The sequence below is a fragment of the Guyanagaster necrorhizus genome (genome assembly GCF_019112545.1).
Source record: "Guyanagaster necrorhizus MCA 3950 unplaced genomic scaffold BT62scaffold_3, whole genome shotgun sequence".
Lineage (NCBI taxonomy): Eukaryota > Fungi > Basidiomycota > Agaricomycetes > Agaricales > Physalacriaceae > Guyanagaster > Guyanagaster necrorhizus.
The window spans coordinates 1,053,773-1,069,419 of NW_025064882.1; the positions used below are offsets into that span (position 1 = coordinate 1,053,773).

General features: G+C 46.9%; 6 protein-coding genes across 6 annotated transcripts; 4 read left to right on the top strand and 2 right to left on the bottom strand.

Moving 5' to 3' along the window:
- The first annotated feature begins 23 nt into the window (after positions 1-23).
- BT62DRAFT_941919 (UvrD-helicase-domain-containing protein) lies at positions 24-4,169 on the top strand. Its single transcript, XM_043187812.1, has 19 exons — positions 24-110; positions 163-227; positions 280-350; positions 396-572; positions 626-967; positions 1,024-1,112; positions 1,167-1,217; positions 1,267-1,356; positions 1,414-1,584; positions 1,634-1,734; positions 1,789-1,890; positions 1,942-2,106; positions 2,168-2,352; positions 2,403-2,484; positions 2,538-2,604; positions 2,654-2,705; positions 2,754-2,889; positions 2,941-3,059; positions 3,112-4,169. Exons 1-19 carry the CDS (start codon positions 35-37, stop codon positions 4,007-4,009), a joined length of 3,039 nt encoding a protein of 1,012 aa, XP_043044685.1. The 5' UTR covers positions 24-34; the 3' UTR covers positions 4,010-4,169.
- On the bottom strand, positions 4,101-5,345 carry BT62DRAFT_990816 (uncharacterized protein). Its single transcript, XM_043190252.1, has 4 exons — positions 5,185-5,345; positions 5,104-5,127; positions 4,902-5,051; positions 4,101-4,855 (listed from the first exon to the last, which is right to left on the bottom strand). Exons 1-4 carry the CDS (start codon positions 5,290-5,292, stop codon positions 4,526-4,528), a joined length of 612 nt encoding a protein of 203 aa, XP_043044686.1. The 5' UTR covers positions 5,293-5,345; the 3' UTR covers positions 4,101-4,525.
- Positions 5,346-5,375: 30 nt separating this feature from the next.
- On the top strand, positions 5,376-7,267 carry BT62DRAFT_941926 (uncharacterized protein). Its single transcript, XM_043187813.1, has 7 exons — positions 5,376-5,463; positions 5,516-5,603; positions 5,652-5,952; positions 6,003-6,162; positions 6,213-6,647; positions 6,698-6,812; positions 6,870-7,267. Exons 1-7 carry the CDS (start codon positions 5,415-5,417, stop codon positions 7,222-7,224), a joined length of 1,503 nt encoding a protein of 500 aa, XP_043044687.1. The 5' UTR covers positions 5,376-5,414; the 3' UTR covers positions 7,225-7,267.
- A 36-nt stretch (positions 7,268-7,303) lies between these two features.
- BT62DRAFT_883687 (armadillo/beta-catenin/plakoglobin) lies at positions 7,304-9,537 on the top strand (the record flags this gene model as incomplete). The annotated part of the gene is made up of 12 exons (XM_043182764.1): positions 7,304-7,440; positions 7,490-7,542; positions 7,593-7,612; positions 7,663-7,728; positions 7,779-7,883; positions 7,948-8,059; positions 8,113-8,168; positions 8,220-8,314; positions 8,370-8,436; positions 8,488-8,888; positions 8,946-9,123; positions 9,184-9,537. 12 exons carry the CDS (start codon positions 7,304-7,306, stop codon positions 9,535-9,537), a joined length of 1,644 nt encoding a protein of 547 aa, XP_043044688.1.
- A 1,332-nt stretch (positions 9,538-10,869) lies between these two features.
- BT62DRAFT_405996 (SGNH hydrolase) lies at positions 10,870-12,219 on the top strand. The gene is made up of 5 exons (XM_043180802.1): positions 10,870-11,129; positions 11,183-11,340; positions 11,394-11,753; positions 11,802-11,835; positions 11,894-12,219. Exons 1-5 carry the CDS (start codon positions 11,005-11,007, stop codon positions 11,997-11,999), a joined length of 783 nt encoding a protein of 260 aa, XP_043044689.1. The 5' UTR covers positions 10,870-11,004; the 3' UTR covers positions 12,000-12,219.
- On the bottom strand, positions 12,017-15,521 carry BT62DRAFT_990819 (uncharacterized protein). The gene is given in 25 exon segments (XM_043190253.1): positions 12,017-12,283; positions 12,332-12,373; positions 12,431-12,448; positions 12,507-12,554; positions 12,608-12,623; positions 12,676-12,745; positions 12,804-12,826; positions 12,890-12,966; positions 13,033-13,144; positions 13,196-13,539; positions 13,591-13,797; positions 13,864-13,885; positions 13,939-14,078; positions 14,129-14,194; positions 14,245-14,271; positions 14,325-14,370; positions 14,419-14,437; positions 14,493-14,500; positions 14,551-14,625; positions 14,672-14,703; positions 14,758-14,806; positions 14,861-14,895; positions 14,947-15,268; positions 15,288-15,313; positions 15,366-15,521. 23 exon segments carry the CDS (start codon positions 15,167-15,169, stop codon positions 12,225-12,227), a joined length of 1,758 nt encoding a protein of 585 aa, XP_043044690.1. The 5' UTR covers positions 15,170-15,268; positions 15,288-15,313; positions 15,366-15,521; the 3' UTR covers positions 12,017-12,224.
- Between the last annotated feature and the right edge of the window lie 126 nt (positions 15,522-15,647).

Below are 15,647 nucleotides of genomic sequence, written 5' to 3' on the forward strand. Positions count from 1 at the left end.
TTATTTTGTCGCGTTTTCCTTGTCTGCCACCAGCATGTCCGCGCCTTCAAGGCAGGGGCCTACACAGGCACACAACTTCCTGCAGTCACTGAATCCAGCCCAACTTCAGGGTAAGATTGCCAGCTTATGAAAAGCTATAAGCTAACTTCAACGATATCGAAGCCGTTCAACACGACCCAAATATTCCTCTTCAGATACTGGCCGGACCAGGAAGTGGCAAGACCAAGGTAGTATCTTGCGTAAATGCTTCAGAGGCCTTCCACACCAATAACTGTCTAGGTATTGACGTCGCGAATCGCCCATCTCATAATACACCACTTGCTGCCGCCGTCATCAATATGTGCAGTAACGTATGACCACCCCAAAGCCGCCTCTTGTGTCTGACAACCTATTAGATTCACAAAGAAGACTGCAAATGAAATGCGTGAGAGGCTCACCAAACTCATTGGCAAAGAAAGAACATCTCAGGTTCGAATGGGTACATTCCATGCGTTGTGTGCCTTGTATCTACGAAAGCACGCTCTGCATGTCGGAATTAAAGGTAACTTTACCATATGTGATACAGAGGAGGGGTGCGTCTACTATCTTTCTTAACCTTTGTTATCACTCTGAAGTCTGTATGCAGGAAGAAAATCATATCAAGCTTGCTGAAGGAACGTAAAGACTACATGGTATCAAATGACATCGAAATCCAGCCCGGAAATCTACAATCGAAGATATCAAAGTTCAAAGCTAGAGGCCTTTCCGCTGAAGACGTTCTCACTATGACACCAGCCGTTCATCCTAATGAACATAATACTGTCCTTGTCCTCGACCGTCTTATAGCAGAGCTTTACAGTGGATATCAAGGGAAACTGAAGAAAAACAACAGCTTGGATTTTGACGACTTGCTGGTTGTTGGCTTGAAGCTTTTCTCTGGGCATAGAAAGGCAGTAAGCTGGTGTAGACATATTCTTGTAGACGAGTTGTGCGTAATTGACATTTCCTGTTTTTATTGTGGTTCATCTTCCCGTTTTTCTACAGCCAAGACACCAACTTTACACAATATGAACTTATGCGGGCCATTGGTGTAGCGCGTCGCGTGACCATCGTCGGTGATCCCGACCAGTCCAGTGAGGACCGGCAGAAGTCTCACAACGCAATTACTTGACTGACATGTCCGACAGTATATGGCTGGCGAGCAGCCGAAGTAGCAAATTTAGAAAAAATGCAGCGACGTAAGCTCGTCTCATAGAACCATCTTATTAAATTATTTATTCTCTTAAGACTTTCCCGGAACGGAGCAGATCTTTTTAGAACAAAATTACCGATCAACTGGCTCTATCCTTAAACTCAGCCTGGCTATTGTATCACAAGGTTTGTCAATGCTATTCCGAAACTCTTCGCTGACGCAACACGACCGCCTTCGTTCAGACAAGAATCGCATTCCAAAGACTCTTCTGTCATCTCATCCTAGCGGTATAACACCTGTCCTTCGTCAGTGTAACAATGAAAGCCACGAAGCCTCTTTCATTGCCATGGAGATCAAACGGGTGATGGCTCATATGGGAGGAGCCCTTCGCTGGGGCGACTTCGCAGTCCTTTGTGAGTAAACGACTCACTGAAAACTGACACCATTTTCTCAGTCATGCAGTACGATTCAACGCCCTGTCCCGGGCTATTGAAAGTGCCTTACAGAAAGAAGGCATTCCTCATCGGATTCTTGGGGGACACAGATTCTTCGAGCGACTGGAGGTCAGTATATGATTTACATCCCTATGCGTCTTTGATGGGAATCTTTATACATAGATCAAAGATATTTTGGCATATCTACAACTTGTCGATAATTCCAGTTTCGGTCCTGCATTTACACGCGCTGTGAATGTGCCGAGTCGAGGCATTGGCGAAAAGGTTCTGCACATTACTCTTCCCTTATGCGATATATTGATTTTAAGACTTCAGACTCTAGGTGAACTTTTCACCGGAGCCGATGCAATGGTCATAACTCCCTTAGAGTTAGTTGAAAGAATATGCGATGCTAAAGTCCCCGATATCAAGCCGGCGGTCAAGCGGAAGTTGTCACCTTTCGTGGCGGCAATCCGTTGTTTACGGGAAGAGACCAATAAAGTACGGCAATTTCTCTATGTATCATGCGCTCTAGCGCTCTACGCTGAGACATATTTATCAGGGAGTTCTTCCCTCGGCGTTAATTCGCAAGCTACTGAAGCTCATAGATTACCAAGAGCATCTGCATAAGACGCAACCAGAATGGGAAACTCGATGGGAGAACGTCCAAGAACTGATTACATTTGCAAGTGATGTCCAGGGCTCGATGCTCACTGATGTTCACCTGCCTCCTGGGGAAGAAGCTGAGTGCGTACATCTGGCAGGTTCCGCCCCGGCACTAATTGCCTCTCCAACAGGTATACTCCACTTCGACTATTTCTGCAAGCATCTATGCTCTCGTCGGAAGGTGACGAACAAAATGAGGAGGGTAATCTTAACGTCGGTCTTCTACCTTTATGTTCCTTATCCGATATTTTACTATGTTCGTTTAGAAAGTGTCCATATCCACCTGCCATGCCGCGAAAGGCTTGGAATGGCCCGTTGTGATCATTCCAGCTGGTACGTCTTATCATTTGTCCCTTGAATTGTGTCTTCACGTTCCCCGTAGCAGAGGAGGGCACATTTCCTTTCCATCGATCAGAGGACATTGCTGAGGAAAGGTCTGCTCACGTCCTCGCTTGTATCAAACACCTCTGAATTGCTTCTAGACGACTTCTTTACGTCGCTTGTACAAGAGCCAAAGGGCTCCTTTACCTTTTAAATGTCGCTGAACGGAAAATCGCCGGAAATCTTATGGAGAGGAGCCTCTCTTACTTCGTCTCGCACGTCATCAAAGAAGACGAGGTTTGTGTAATTATATTCAAAGAAGTTGAGGCCTGATCATTATGCTCTTAGACCGTTCTTACCCTAGACGACCTATGCACTTTTCCCAAGGGCGAGCGAACAACCCTGTGCCAAGTCCTTGAAAGGCCCGAGCCGCCGGAAGAGGAAGTCAGGATGAGGGTTGAGGGTTTGTCAGTGTCTCATGAACGATCGAACTACGTGAACCTAATTCATGGTTTCCAGTTACGAATCAGCCAGAAACCGACGGCCTTTTGGGCACGAATTCGATGCCGAAGCGGCATCAATTACAAGAGCTATGCAACAGCATTCCTTTGGACCTGCTCGCCATGAGATAGAGGCGAAATTCATACCAGTCAGCCAGATCGATGTCAAACCAGACATCAAACCAACTGTGCATCCTCTAAGGCCCTTCTCTTCAGGTGTCAGTGTTGGCCCCGATGTCAAGCCTCGAATTAAACAGGACCCGGACATCATGTCTGCAGCCTTTCTTCATCGTCCGAAACCACTGTCAAATTCCAACGTCGAAATCAAACCGTACATCGTCTCTATTTCTGACGTGAAGACGTCGGGGTCTCGTTTAGATGCGACACGCCCTTTAGCGGTAGCCTCAAGCTCTCGAGACGTGAAGTCAAGTCAAGCTCGCACATCGAAGCGTTCATCCCGGTCTTACTCGCTATCCCATAAAGCAAAGCTGGATCCGGACATACTCGACCTCAGTTTATCTTCACCGCCTCCACCTCTCAAGGCAAAGCAACCCATCAAACCGAAGCCTATGATTATAGATCTCACCGAACCTGCTCCAAAAAGAGTAAACCCAAGGACAACGATCAAACGAGAGGTGGCCACGCCATCCGTAGTCAAAATTGAAGGAGCAGAGGCCGGGACGGCAGTCGAAAGAGAGCCGAGTATGATTATACTTGACCCACCAACAAGTATCAGGCATAAGGGGCCTTCGAAAGTGACGGTCGAGCCAGGTCGATTACCTGTGGCGCCTGCTCCAAAAGAATCTTCTCCTGGCACCCCGCAAACACCATCACTAAATCCTGGAGTAAAACGTAGGTTAGGCATGGGGAGGATTGTGGGGGGCTATGCAAATAAAAAATTCAAGCTACCAACATAAATTGACTCGGACTCATTGATACGATAGCTTGCTTTGACCCTTCGTATTTTACATCGGAAAGTTTACCAGACCGTCAAGTTATAAGTGTATTATTTATAGTTTATATTGTACTTTAATAATCGTAGATTGCGAGACCTATGAAACGTAGAATTAGTAAATGGAGCAACATCGTTGGAATTGACTTCAGAGTCAAGGAAAGGTATCCACAGTGCATATACTGCATTGGTAGTCTAACATGCTATTTCGACTAGCCCGAAAGCCCATCATTAGTGTAAAATGAAAAGAATTTACTCACTTGTAGAACGGTACTACTAGAACCTAATGTTCATGGAGTCATGATGGTCAGGAACAAAAGCAAAAAAAAAATCCCCATAACGTGGTCCGGGGCCAGAATAGCCGGTAGATCCAAGACTTTCACCCGCCCCCAAAATGGAGGACGTTGGTTCAATTTACATAACGTTCGATTCTTGTCCCCGAATACTAACATATATATCAATTATTACCTTTTTCATCCTTCTATGCTTTCACAGCTATCGTTTCGGTGACGACATTTGCTGAGCCATGGTATCTCCCATTCCTGCCATCTACTTCGCTTGCTTCTGGCTGGTACCACTTCCACGCATTAAATCTGACAAAGTCAGCGAAGGACCAGAGTTCTGCATCCAAGTTATTGGTGTCTCGGTAGATGTAAGTCTCAGCTGGGATAGCCTCCGCCAGTTCCTCGATGGGTGGTAGAGGTGCAGGCAGATTAGGAACCAAATACTTGTCATCGTTTGAGACAGAGTATTCAGATAGGTTAATGGTATCTTCAAGCGGGTGGACAGGAATAGGCTCCCGTGTATATTCCTAGAAAGATAAGGCTTGTGGGCGCGGTGAATACTGACAGACTCACCGTTCCTTCAAAAACATCCAGAAGCAAGATATCCATATTGGTTAGACCGTGCACCAAAGTTCCCCGGACACACTTCTCTTCTTGCGTGAGCTCTCTGTCGAAGAATGTTTGACCTTGAGAAAAGGGTATAACTCCAGGGTATTCTTCCGACTGAGGTACGATAAATGTTATTGCCAACAATCATCATGGCTCACCGACCGACCTTGACTTTGTGTCGGGTATGTTCCTATCGTAGATGGACGATGAGGGCGCCTTCAGATAGCAACATAGATGATTCCCAAACCAGGAGAACTGCAGGGCATATTTCCAGGTGAGAGCCGTCATTCTTGATGACCTTGGTAAGGATCTTTGGATGCATAAGAGTGCCATAGAAAAACGCGGAATGGGACATCGATACTAAGGAGAAAGAGAAAATTGAATGTAGATAAGGAAATACTCCTGAGATAGCGCAGCCACGTGCAGTTTGACTCTTACCATTACGCTCTAAAACCCTTTTTTCTTCATCGATATACAATGTCGGCGTGCGGAAATCCTGCTACGGAAACAGATGTACTCATGGAGCGTGAGTGGGATACTCAATCCATACCTGACTAAACCCAACGATGCACACATAGGTCGACCAAAGTTCGACAAATCAAGGGATTGTGTAAAATGCAAGACGAACCGAGGAAACATTGTTATACGGCATGCTGTATATTGCAAGTGCGATGTTGCTCGGTGTGCAAGTACTATCACTAACAGAATATCCAGGGAATGCTTTACACCTCTCGTCTCCTTCAAATTCCGACGGTCACTGGAACCTTTCGTGAACGAGCTACCTCAGGGCCCGCGGCGGAAGGCATTGAAGGCATCGGGTGACCTTCTTCTGGCATTTTCAGGTGGATTGGGCTCGACGGTGCTGTTGGATCTCGCGTATCAGGCCTATTTTGCGAATCGCCACGAGGAAGACAGGACCGAGAATCAGCAAGGCGGAAAAGATCATCCGCGCAACGCCCCCATATGGCCGAAGGGTAGTATATGCTATGTCGAAATATGCAGCGCGTTTCCTGGGGTACGTGTGTGTCTATCCACGGAACAGAGTGACATACCAACGGTGACTAGATGAAAGACAGGACGGAAAAAATTCGCACAGCCATAGCAAGTTACGGATCCCTGGATTTTATTCCGTTGCGTTTGGAGGATGCTTTTGATAATTCTTGGTGGGAGTCTGTTGGCGGAAGGCCCTCTCCTTCAGACCTGGAGGTCGACCTCTCAAACGAAGGTCAGCCTTGTATAGGATGATGCATTTAGTCTTCGCTAAAACTAGACCAGAAATCTTCATATCATTTTTTTCCAAAGAGACGATCGTAGATCCAGTTACCTCTCTTCGGACCTTTCTATCAAATCTCCCGACACATACTGCGATATCACGGGCCGTACCGACACTAGTACGGATATTACTTTTGTACACCGCCCGTTCAACGGGGTCATCACATCTCCTTCTGGGCACATCTCTGACTTCGCTTTCAGTATCTCTCATCTCGGCTATATCGCAGGGCGCTGGCTTTACTGTTCGTGAGGAGGCACAAGAAGAATGGGCATCTTTGGACGTACCGTCGCCTACCCGAAAGTCTGTCCGTGTAATCAGACCATTGAGAGACATAGGCATGAAGGAATGCGCCATCTTATGTTGGTGGCGTAATTTAAACGTTATCGGGAAAGAAAAGATTCCTGGCGGAAAGGAGGACATCGCTAATTTGACGAAAGGCATGTACGCTCCCTTTCATGCCACACAAGATGTACTAACCCGGCTATAGACTTCATTGTAGGCCTTGAAAAAGACTACCCTTCAACCGTTTCCACCATTGCACGAACTTGCGGAAAACTTATACCTAAGGCGGGATCTGCTCGGAAGTGTATACTTTGTGAACAGTACGTTAAGAGAACTACATGCTTCCAGGGTTTTGATCTCTCAGCTTTCATTTCCAGACCTGTGCAGCAAGGTATACAAGATTGGAAGTCACGTACATCAATACGGACCTTAGATGCTGCCGAAACGACAAGCGATGTCATTGAGCATTCCCGATTCATATCACCTTATCTCTGCTATGCATGTCACACGACTTTTACTAGTCGAAGTAGTCGCGGTAGCATGCAATCTGGGACCACTTCGGTGCGGCTGCCTGTATGGACAGGACAGCACTTGATGGATGCGCAGTGGGAAGGTACGAACGGCGACGGTGGCCATGAACAAAAAAACGAGGTTTGGGAGAAAAGGCGTGCCAAGGAAGAGGATATGAAAAATATCATTGGGGATTTTCTGTTAGGAGACACAAGTACATAAATGATCAACACCGTGTGAACCGTTTATCTAATTTCTGCCGGCCATATATTATACGATGAATTCGAGCCTCTTCACCGATATGGGGTCGCACGACCTCCATTATCTTAGTACCGTCCACGACAGGGCTCATCATCCAGCCTCGAAGGACCCCTTCTCAGTCCTGTCCTTGGAAGCAAAGAAGAACACCGTCCTTGTCTCGCATGGTCGTCCTCCATGGTCAGATACCGGTCTGACTGGATAGCCCTATGTTCATGCATGTCTGCAGGTATGGTGAAGATGGAAAAAAGTTGTGCGATGCTTTTGTCATTGGTATTGCTGGTGCGTCCTGGACCTTTGCTGGCGCGAAGACGGGAATTGAGGGCTCCTAGGCGGTTCTGCCAGCGGAAAGGTGTGCACTGCTCGCCTCGTCGTCATGCAATAGAGTGACTCTTCAGATAGACCCATGTCGCTAGACAAATTGTCCGTACTCTGGGGAACATACCCAGCATTGTCATTGTCTCCCAAGTACGTGTCATCACCTCAACGGTTGAGGACGCCTCTTACGGTATTAGTAGGATAGTTTCTACAAGCGACATACTCCTGAGGAGATTGCTCTCGCCAACGCCAGCATGTTCGACTTTGATCACCCGGACGCAATAGATATGCCCATGTTCGCATCTGTACGGAGACTCTTCACTTCTAGACGGTCCGAAGCGAATAGGATTCACAGTTGCATTCTCGTAGTGCCTGGCTGACTTGAAGGCCTGCAAGCAATCCAACATTCCTGTGTACTCTTTTTCTGAGCACCAACGCCTCGAGGAAACGAAATACCTGTATGGCGCAGCAATCATAATTGGTTCGTTCCCAAAATCCCTGGGCGTTGTCTTCCGATTTTATCAAGTATTCTAGCGGAAGGCATTATGGCACTCCACGACCCTGCACTACGCGAGTTATATGATTTGAAAGTTTGAACAGCCCGTCAGTGTCTTAACCTTGCAATTCATGCCATAACATAGGTATTCGTGCAATGCGATTCCGATCTCATGCTTGCCAGACGGATAGCACGAGATGTGAAAGAGCGTGGAAGAAGCGTAGACGGTATCTTAGAACAGTAAGGTTATCCTTCGTGTCTTTTCGGATATTAAATAACTTCTTGCACATCCTAGGTACTTGAGGTATGTGAAGCCATCGTATGACAACTTTGTTCGCCCAACAGCAGCCTATGCGGATATAGTATGATAGTTTTATTGACATTTTCATGACTCTCAGCACCTTCTAATACAGATCGTTCCCGGTTCAAACAACAGTGTCGCTATCGAGTTGATCACGACGCATATTCGACGACAGCTGCAGGAGCGCTCGAACCGATTCCGTGCAAAGATGGCAATTCCACAACGGCTACATTCGCCTGGTGTAGTGACTCCGGAAACCAAGATGGAGCATCTCAATTTAGACGTCCTCCGTTCGACGCCGCAGGTTCAAGGCATCTTTACCATCCTGCGGTCTGCGGACACCCTCCGTCAAGACTTCATATTCTTCGTCGATCGTCTGTCTACGTTGCTAGTGGAATATGCAATGTCGCTTCTACCTCATGCACCGAAGACAGTGATGACGCCTGTTGGGGTGTTGTCTCAAGGTAAGCAGCTGGATGCAAAGTATGTATGCGGGGTGTGTATTCAACGCTCGTGAGTGTCCTCTCGCATCACTTTTTCTCTTTCGGTATAACATTTTTCCCGTTTCAGGGGAGGCGCCCTCGAGCGAGGATTTCGCAGAGTCATCAATAATGTTCCCATCGGATCTTTGTTAGTACAGTCAGCCTTGAAGACCGGCGAACCCACACTGCTGCAAGTAAAGCTACCGTTGTACATTCGACGCCGTGACCAGGCTTTGGAAACTTTCGTGTTTCTTTTGGATGCGCAGGTGAGTAGCAAACTCTTCCTTCTGTTCAAGGCGTTGTTAAATAACGACATGGAACCATAGATCGGGACTGGTGCTGCAGCGTTTATGGCCATTCGGATCCTTCTGGACCATGGGATACGACAGGATCATATTATTTTTGTGACATTCTTGGTTGCCCGCGGCGGAGGAATATCAGTGCTTAGACGCGCATTTCCCGATGTCAAGATCGTCTGTGGTGCCGTTGATGATGAAATGGAAGAAGGTTGGTTAGACCTCAATAATGACACTGTCGATGGAAATCCGGCAAGTAGTGGTCGCCAGGTCTGGGTCATGCGGCCGGGAATGGGGCAAATTGGTATAGTTCTGTCGGCCGTCTTGAAAAAAAGACGCGTTCTGATGCTATCATATGTGGCAGGTGATCGGTACTACTTGTAATTTTCATGTCTCCGGTTTCTGCTCTTGGAGAATCTATTGTTGCGTACTTGCGCTATGGTGTTGGGAATGAGAACTGGACAGTAGCTTGAGTTCAACAGAGGCTATATCATCAGTGAACTTTGACTATCTAACAGACGATACTCCATTGACATAGTGCGAAGGAACAATATGCGGATGGTCTCTGACTGGATTAGCACTCGCGCTACTTTCTCGGCAGCGGCCCCACTCTGTCGCTCACTGGTACCAACGTCATTCATTCTTATTGATGATTGTACTAGAGAATACATATAAGTAGATTGCTATCTGCTACATACACCTAACTCACTCCTTTCAAGAGCAGGATGGGGAAGCGGCTTCTGCAGTTTCCAGTACCACGCCGTCTGACTTGGAAGTCCGACACACCTTGCATCAATAGGGCGCATAGTGGCGCAACAGCGCAACAACAGGAAGCTTTGTCATTGATAGCAGGGGGGTATTTCAGTGTGTATTCAAGTCTTTAGTGCATCTGGAAAATAACTGTTTCCATCAAAAGTGAAGAGGCCAAAGGGCTCGGGCGCACACTTGTCACAATTCAATTTGGATACAGCAATATGAAAATTGCGTCTCATCTCCTGGACTTGTAGGATGGTTCGAAAGAATAAGTACTGTGAAATCGGGGCAGATACAGCCCATCGGTTAACCGTAGGCTGTCCCATCACACCTTCCTCCAAAATTACAGTGCAGACCTTGGCTAGATTTGAGTGACTACGAAGTGATAGTCTTTGGAAGGAAACATTTGCGCAGCCTTTATGTAAAATGGACTCGATATGCACTGCGAGTTATCTCAAGGATAGTCGCGAATCTCATGACAGGCAATTTCATCCTGTTCCTATCGTCTCCAATCCTAAGCTGACCTAGGACAAGCGCGGAGTAGCGTCTTCTTGGTTTTCAAAAAATTTCAACCAGCCTCATGGTTTATTCTGATCTTGATATACAGATAGTCGATCCTCCTTGTGATTTAGATCCAGCTTGTCTTTGAAAAAAAAAGCTATACAGCTTTGTATACGTCAAATTATTAATGCCATGGTTCTGTTTCAGATGTATACCGGTGTCTGTCTGCACTCAGTTGTCTGGTCGCTGGTAGCATTCGGCACATACGCAGTAGCGTCTCCATTCCGTCGCTCGCTAATTCCAACGTCGTTCGTCCTCGTTGGTGACAGTACCAAGGTTGATTGCTCAGATGCTATGGACTCTGTCTCTTTTTTTGATTATATCCAACGCTGCTCGAGGGAGATGGCCTCTTCTGACGGGACGCTACGTTTGGACCAAGCCAGAAGCGGGGCTAGTTTGATTGCCAGGCAGCGATTACGGTGAAAAGATTGGTCCAATTGGAGCTCATCTGGATCAGCTGTTGTATCTTCTTGTCCTCGGATAAATGTATGGAAATCTTCGTCAATACGTAAGGGAAACAAGTCTGTGCGGCCAACCATGTCGATGTTTCTGGCCGGTTTGGTCCTTGTGGTTTACGTCGCAGCTTCTCCATTACATAGCACCGCCGTGCCGACTTCGACGACTTCGTTTATCCTGATCGGTGATAGCACCACAGCCAACGGGTCTGTTATTTGAGATGACAGTCTTTCCATAGGCGTCGCTGAGCAACTTGCAGGACTACACCGAACAGCGGTGGATGGGGGAACGGCTTCTGCGGTTCCACGAACACTTCGACCCCGTCTTCTCTCCAACTAGGCACATCTTGCATCAATATAGCCCATGACGGCGCGACAATCGGCATATTTGTCGCTGACGGCTTTTGGAATATTTCAGGTCTGCTGTCTAATATTTAAGTCCAAGACCAAGAGATTAAACAGCCACTACAGTTGCGGCCATCGAAGGAGAAGTGGCCAAAGGACAGCGTACATTTGTAACTATACAGTTCGGGCACAACGATATGAAGATCGCTGACCCCGAATCCATGGGGACGAACTTGACCATCATGGTCCAAGAAATCCGGGCTTTAGGAGCCGAACCGATACTCGTTACAAGTCTCACAAGGAGAACCTTCAATGATAATGGCACTATCGCTGATACTCTGCAGCCGTGGGCTGATGAGACCATCCTGATCGCCGAGCAACAGGGAACCCATCTTTTGGACTTGCACGAAGCCTCGATAGAATATTGCGAAGCCATCGGCCCTGATGCTGCTCATCGACTCAACAGGTTGCCAGATGACAATACTCGTAAGTTAGCTACGCCCTTCGCCGAATACTCGCACACACTCTCTCCAGATCTAAATGTCAATGGCACCATCGTCTTCGGCAGGTGAGTCATCACATTTAACTTAGGGGGGGAGGGGGTGTTCATACAATATTCTCCTTAGGATGGTTGCAGATCTTATGGCAGCTAGTTTCCCCCTCTTCGCACTTCCTATAATTCCTAATCCCCGGTTGACGTTTAATATCACGCATGGGATAGCATCATACTAAATATATATTTGTGAATCCATGTATAGTTTTGACTTGCCAAATGATAGGATGTTATCAACAATATAGAATACATACAGTACAATAGACAAGAAAAGGGAACGATCGTGGGCTATATTTCTACTCCAAATCTAGTAGTTCTACTCTAATCTAAGGGAATGACGTGATACAAAGAGTCCAGATTATTTACATACTTACAAGGAAAGATAATGATAGTATATATGGCCTTCAATTCAAAGCGGAAAGATCGACATGACAAGCCGCCAAAGAACTCGGAAGGGGGGAGCCTGAACCTCTTGCTCAGTGGCCGGAAGAGAGGACATACTTTGACATACCTGGGTAGTACCAGAACGAGACCGCTATTATAATGTACAGGCCTACGAAATCACCAAGATCAATTTAGCACTCTTCGCAACGAACGGAGAGTTCCATACCTATCAGAATGATGCCCTCTTCAAATCAAAGTCGCGTTCAGAATCGTAAAACATTTCAAAGATTCTTGAAACGCACCCAACCAATTAGATTTTCCATCGCTGACAACGTAAGTCATCGTTTGTACTACACATCTGAATCAATGTTCCCGTTAAGGATGCGAAATCTCGGGAACGAACCAGAAATATAAAGAACCTAGGTAAAACTTAGTCTCTCCACAGATTCCAGTTGGGCACAAAGTACGCACCAATGACTCGAATGGGTCAAACAGAAGCGCCAAAGGCTTGCCGCCTATCCAAGCCACTGTCACCATCAATCTATTGCGAACATTCTGCACTTAGACGTCATGCCCAAATTTCCTGCCAAAGCACTCACGGAATTACGAATAGCGCAGTTTGCTATAATGACAAGCGTGCAACCCGTCAGTTCTACATTTTGATTGATCACATAGAAATACCGACGATGGTAGAGCCAACAGCCACGGAGATGCTGAGGTTCAATTGATCCCTGTACGAAACGTTGATGGCTGTGGCGCATTCTGAATCGACAAGTCAAACAAAGCATAAGCATTGACAAAAAAAAAATCAAATTGCCAGTTGCAAACCTGCCAGAGCGCTCACAGCAGGAAGGAGGATAAGTCCGACCCATTCTTTGCTGATGGTCGTCGAAATTCCATTCATAGCCTCGACCAACCAATCAGCTGTGAAAGCTACGCACTGTCAAATTGGTGTTAAAATATGCCTGACTACGTCAACAAGTGCACACACCACAGTGACAATTGACAGTAGAAGAAGCGTCATGAACACGCTGAGCCGCGGCTTCCGCTGAACTGAAATAGAGCTGGATACGGGAGATATGGACCGTGCGTCGTTAATATCTTCATTGCCTTTGAAGTCGACTTGCTTCAAGTTGTTTTGGTCCATTTCTGGACTTCCATGGTAGGTCGACCCACTGAAGCTGCGACTTCCAATACTGGGGCCCTTAGAAAAGGAATCACCTGCACCAACAAGTCGAACGGAGTAATCTTGTTGGGGGTCCAATATTTGAGAGTTGGTCAGTGTGACTTCGGATTGTGTCGCGTAGGAAGTTCCAACGTACGGCGGATCTGAGTCTAAGTCAAGTATGACCGGCAAATGTGAGAGAAGAACGGCGGTGGACGCACCATTGCAACTGTCCAAGCTCTTGAGTGAGAGGTTATCTCTTGAAGCGCTAGCGGAAAGAGGCGAAGGGGACTCGCTTTTCTGCTGTGCTTTCCGAAAGAATGAGGGGGGGGAAGGGATCTCTGTAGTTAATTTAGTACTCTTCTTGTGTGTATCCTGGTATAGATGTGAATGCGACCAGAGTTGGAATAGAAGGTATGCGGTATAGACTGGAATGATTGTCACACACACAAAGTCAAGGACGAAGTCAAACGAAAGAAACAGGGCGTCCTTACGAGACATTAAGACGAGAGAGACCTGATGACACTTAATTAGAAATCGGAAAATACGATGATGGAAGGGGTACTAACCCCGTGGCTCATTCGTAAGATATTCTGCTTCTGGCTTTCAGGCATAGGGTCGTCATCACCGAGTGAAAAGTGATATGCAGCTGGCAGTAGGACGGCGCTAACACTGATGCTCAGTAGGGACGAATGGATCTGATTTGCCGCTGTTGATAAGACGGTGAACCAGGGTCGATTGTGCAGCCGGAAAACTTACTGGGATCAAAGACCTGTTCGGTAAAACGTAGACCTCCAGCAAAGAAGCACATCCCTAATACAAGTACTGAAACACATGTATGAGCCAATGACAGACAAACTCGGAAGGGCACAAACGGAGTTTGCTCAACATCGAGCCCACAACTTAGGATACCAGTCAGGGGGTCCACACAATGAGGGATATTCAAGGATCTTACGAGTGGATTGGAGAACGCGAAGTTCGCACTTGCGCAGTGCGATAATCTGAACCAAAAATAAGAAAAACATATTTAGAATTGATACAAGACTTACTGCAACGACAAGTTCGACACTTTCGGCACGAATCAAGTAAGTTTCTAAAGATAGAGAAATAGAAGTTGGCTCACATATTAGACTGTGGTTCGCGTTAAATTTTTAGTGATTGTAGCTAAGTTTACGACTGACCAAACTAGCACTGATCAAACCGGTATTCGACCCCCCAAGGCGGCAGACTAATTCGGCCGTCGAGAGTTCATGCAACTGGAGCGGTGTAAGAAGGCGGGGCTGCAACATGGTTAATGCCTACCTGAACCAAAGGAACCAAGGCGAGCAAACAAACTATTGTGGAGCATCATCAACGAGGGTACGAACGTGAGTGGCATGGTCACTTACAGCCGAACACTAGGCCATGCGATTGTTCCATGGTAACGCTGAGGGCATACTGTAGAGAAAACGAGGCCTTAGCGGTGGCAAAGAGAGAGGACTGTGTGCTTACTGCCACTGGAATGAGAAACAGAAGAAGATTCAACCCTGTTCGGTTGAATGAACATGTTGCAGACATTGGAGAGCAATAACACTCACAGGAGCGAAATATAATCACTCTCCAGCCTTTGAAGAGTCTCTGCCAGAAGCCTGGAGGTGCAAAACTCCTCTTAGAGCCCGAAGGCGCGAAAAGCGGGAGGCCGCGATGGCCTGTAGCATTCATTTTTGCGATGCTAGTTTCGGAGGTGGATTGAGAGAGAAAGAGCGGAGGTGGAGGAGAAATATTTGAAGGATAAGGGAGCGTGGTAGGAGGAGTATACATGGCAGCTGTAGTGAGTGCCAGCACCGACCAATGACTGAAGGTAGAAGGAGAGAACGACAGATGACGGCAAACGACGAAGCTTAAAGAACCATTTCCTGTCTAAAAATAGAATTGACAATGATTTGATAAATTTGATGGCAAATTCTTTTTGGAGACTTCTTCAAACTTGTTCTAGCGTCGAAACAGGGATACGCACGCGTACGATATTCGTTCTCATTAGCTCCTTTTGCCTCGGTAATACTATTATTACCTAGTGTGCCACCTTGTTCGCGTTGCCTTTGTGAGGTAAAAAAACACAGTCATGAACCAGATCCCGAGGATGCTGTCTGCCAAGCTTGAGGGGGAAAGAAACTGAAAGACTCGGAAAGCGTTGTGAATCGAGGCGGGTTCTCGGCCAGCCCAACGGAGTTACCCGCCGCCAGCGTGACAAGCGTGACAAACAGCTTGCATTGACTCCGCCATGTTGTCGAGAGCCGTC

Excerpts from the sequence above, each read along its gene's own strand:
- BT62DRAFT_941919 (XM_043187812.1), top strand. The coding sequence starts at position 35 with ATGTCCGCGCCTTCAAGGCAGGGGCCTACACAGGCACACAACTTCCTG. Across the intron at positions 1,585-1,633 it reads GGGCGACTTCGCAGTCCTTT|TACGATTCAACGCCCTGTCC; the intron begins GTGAGTAAACGA and ends TCAGTCATGCAG. Across the intron at positions 2,353-2,402 it reads CCTCCTGGGGAAGAAGCTGA|GTATACTCCACTTCGACTAT; the intron begins GTGCGTACATCT and ends CCTCTCCAACAG.
- BT62DRAFT_405996 (XM_043180802.1), top strand. The coding sequence starts at position 11,005 with ATGTCGATGTTTCTGGCCGGTTTGGTCCTTGTGGTTTACGTCGCAGCT. Across the intron at positions 11,130-11,182 it reads GATAGCACCACAGCCAACGG|GACTACACCGAACAGCGGTG; the intron begins GTCTGTTATTTG and ends AGCAACTTGCAG. Across the intron at positions 11,836-11,893 it reads GGCACCATCGTCTTCGGCAG|GATGGTTGCAGATCTTATGG; the intron begins GTGAGTCATCAC and ends TATTCTCCTTAG.
- BT62DRAFT_990819 (XM_043190253.1), bottom strand. The coding sequence starts at position 15,169 with ATGTATACTCCTCCTACCACGCTCCCTTATCCTTCAAATATTTCTCCT. Across the intron at positions 14,195-14,244 it reads CTCGATGTTGAGCAAACTCC|TACTTGTATTAGGGATGTGC; the intron begins GTTTGTGCCCTT and ends CATGTGTTTCAG. Across the intron at positions 14,079-14,128 it reads CGAACAGGTCTTTGATCCCA|CGGCAAATCAGATCCATTCG; the intron begins GTAAGTTTTCCG and ends TCTTATCAACAG.
- BT62DRAFT_990816 (XM_043190252.1), bottom strand. The coding sequence starts at position 5,292 with ATGTCCCATTCCGCGTTTTTCTATGGCACTCTTATGCATCCAAAGATC. Across the intron at positions 5,128-5,184 it reads TATGCCCTGCAGTTCTCCTG|GAACATACCCGACACAAAGT; the intron begins GTTTGGGAATCA and ends CATCTACGATAG. Across the intron at positions 5,052-5,103 it reads ATACCCGACACAAAGTCAAG|TCGGAAGAATACCCTGGAGT; the intron begins GTCGGTCGGTGA and ends ATCGTACCTCAG.
- BT62DRAFT_941926 (XM_043187813.1), top strand. The coding sequence starts at position 5,415 with ATGTCGGCGTGCGGAAATCCTGCTACGGAAACAGATGTACTCATGGAG. Across the intron at positions 5,604-5,651 it reads CGGCATGCTGTATATTGCAA|GGAATGCTTTACACCTCTCG; the intron begins GTGCGATGTTGC and ends CAGAATATCCAG. Across the intron at positions 6,648-6,697 it reads CATCGCTAATTTGACGAAAG|ACTTCATTGTAGGCCTTGAA; the intron begins GCATGTACGCTC and ends ACCCGGCTATAG.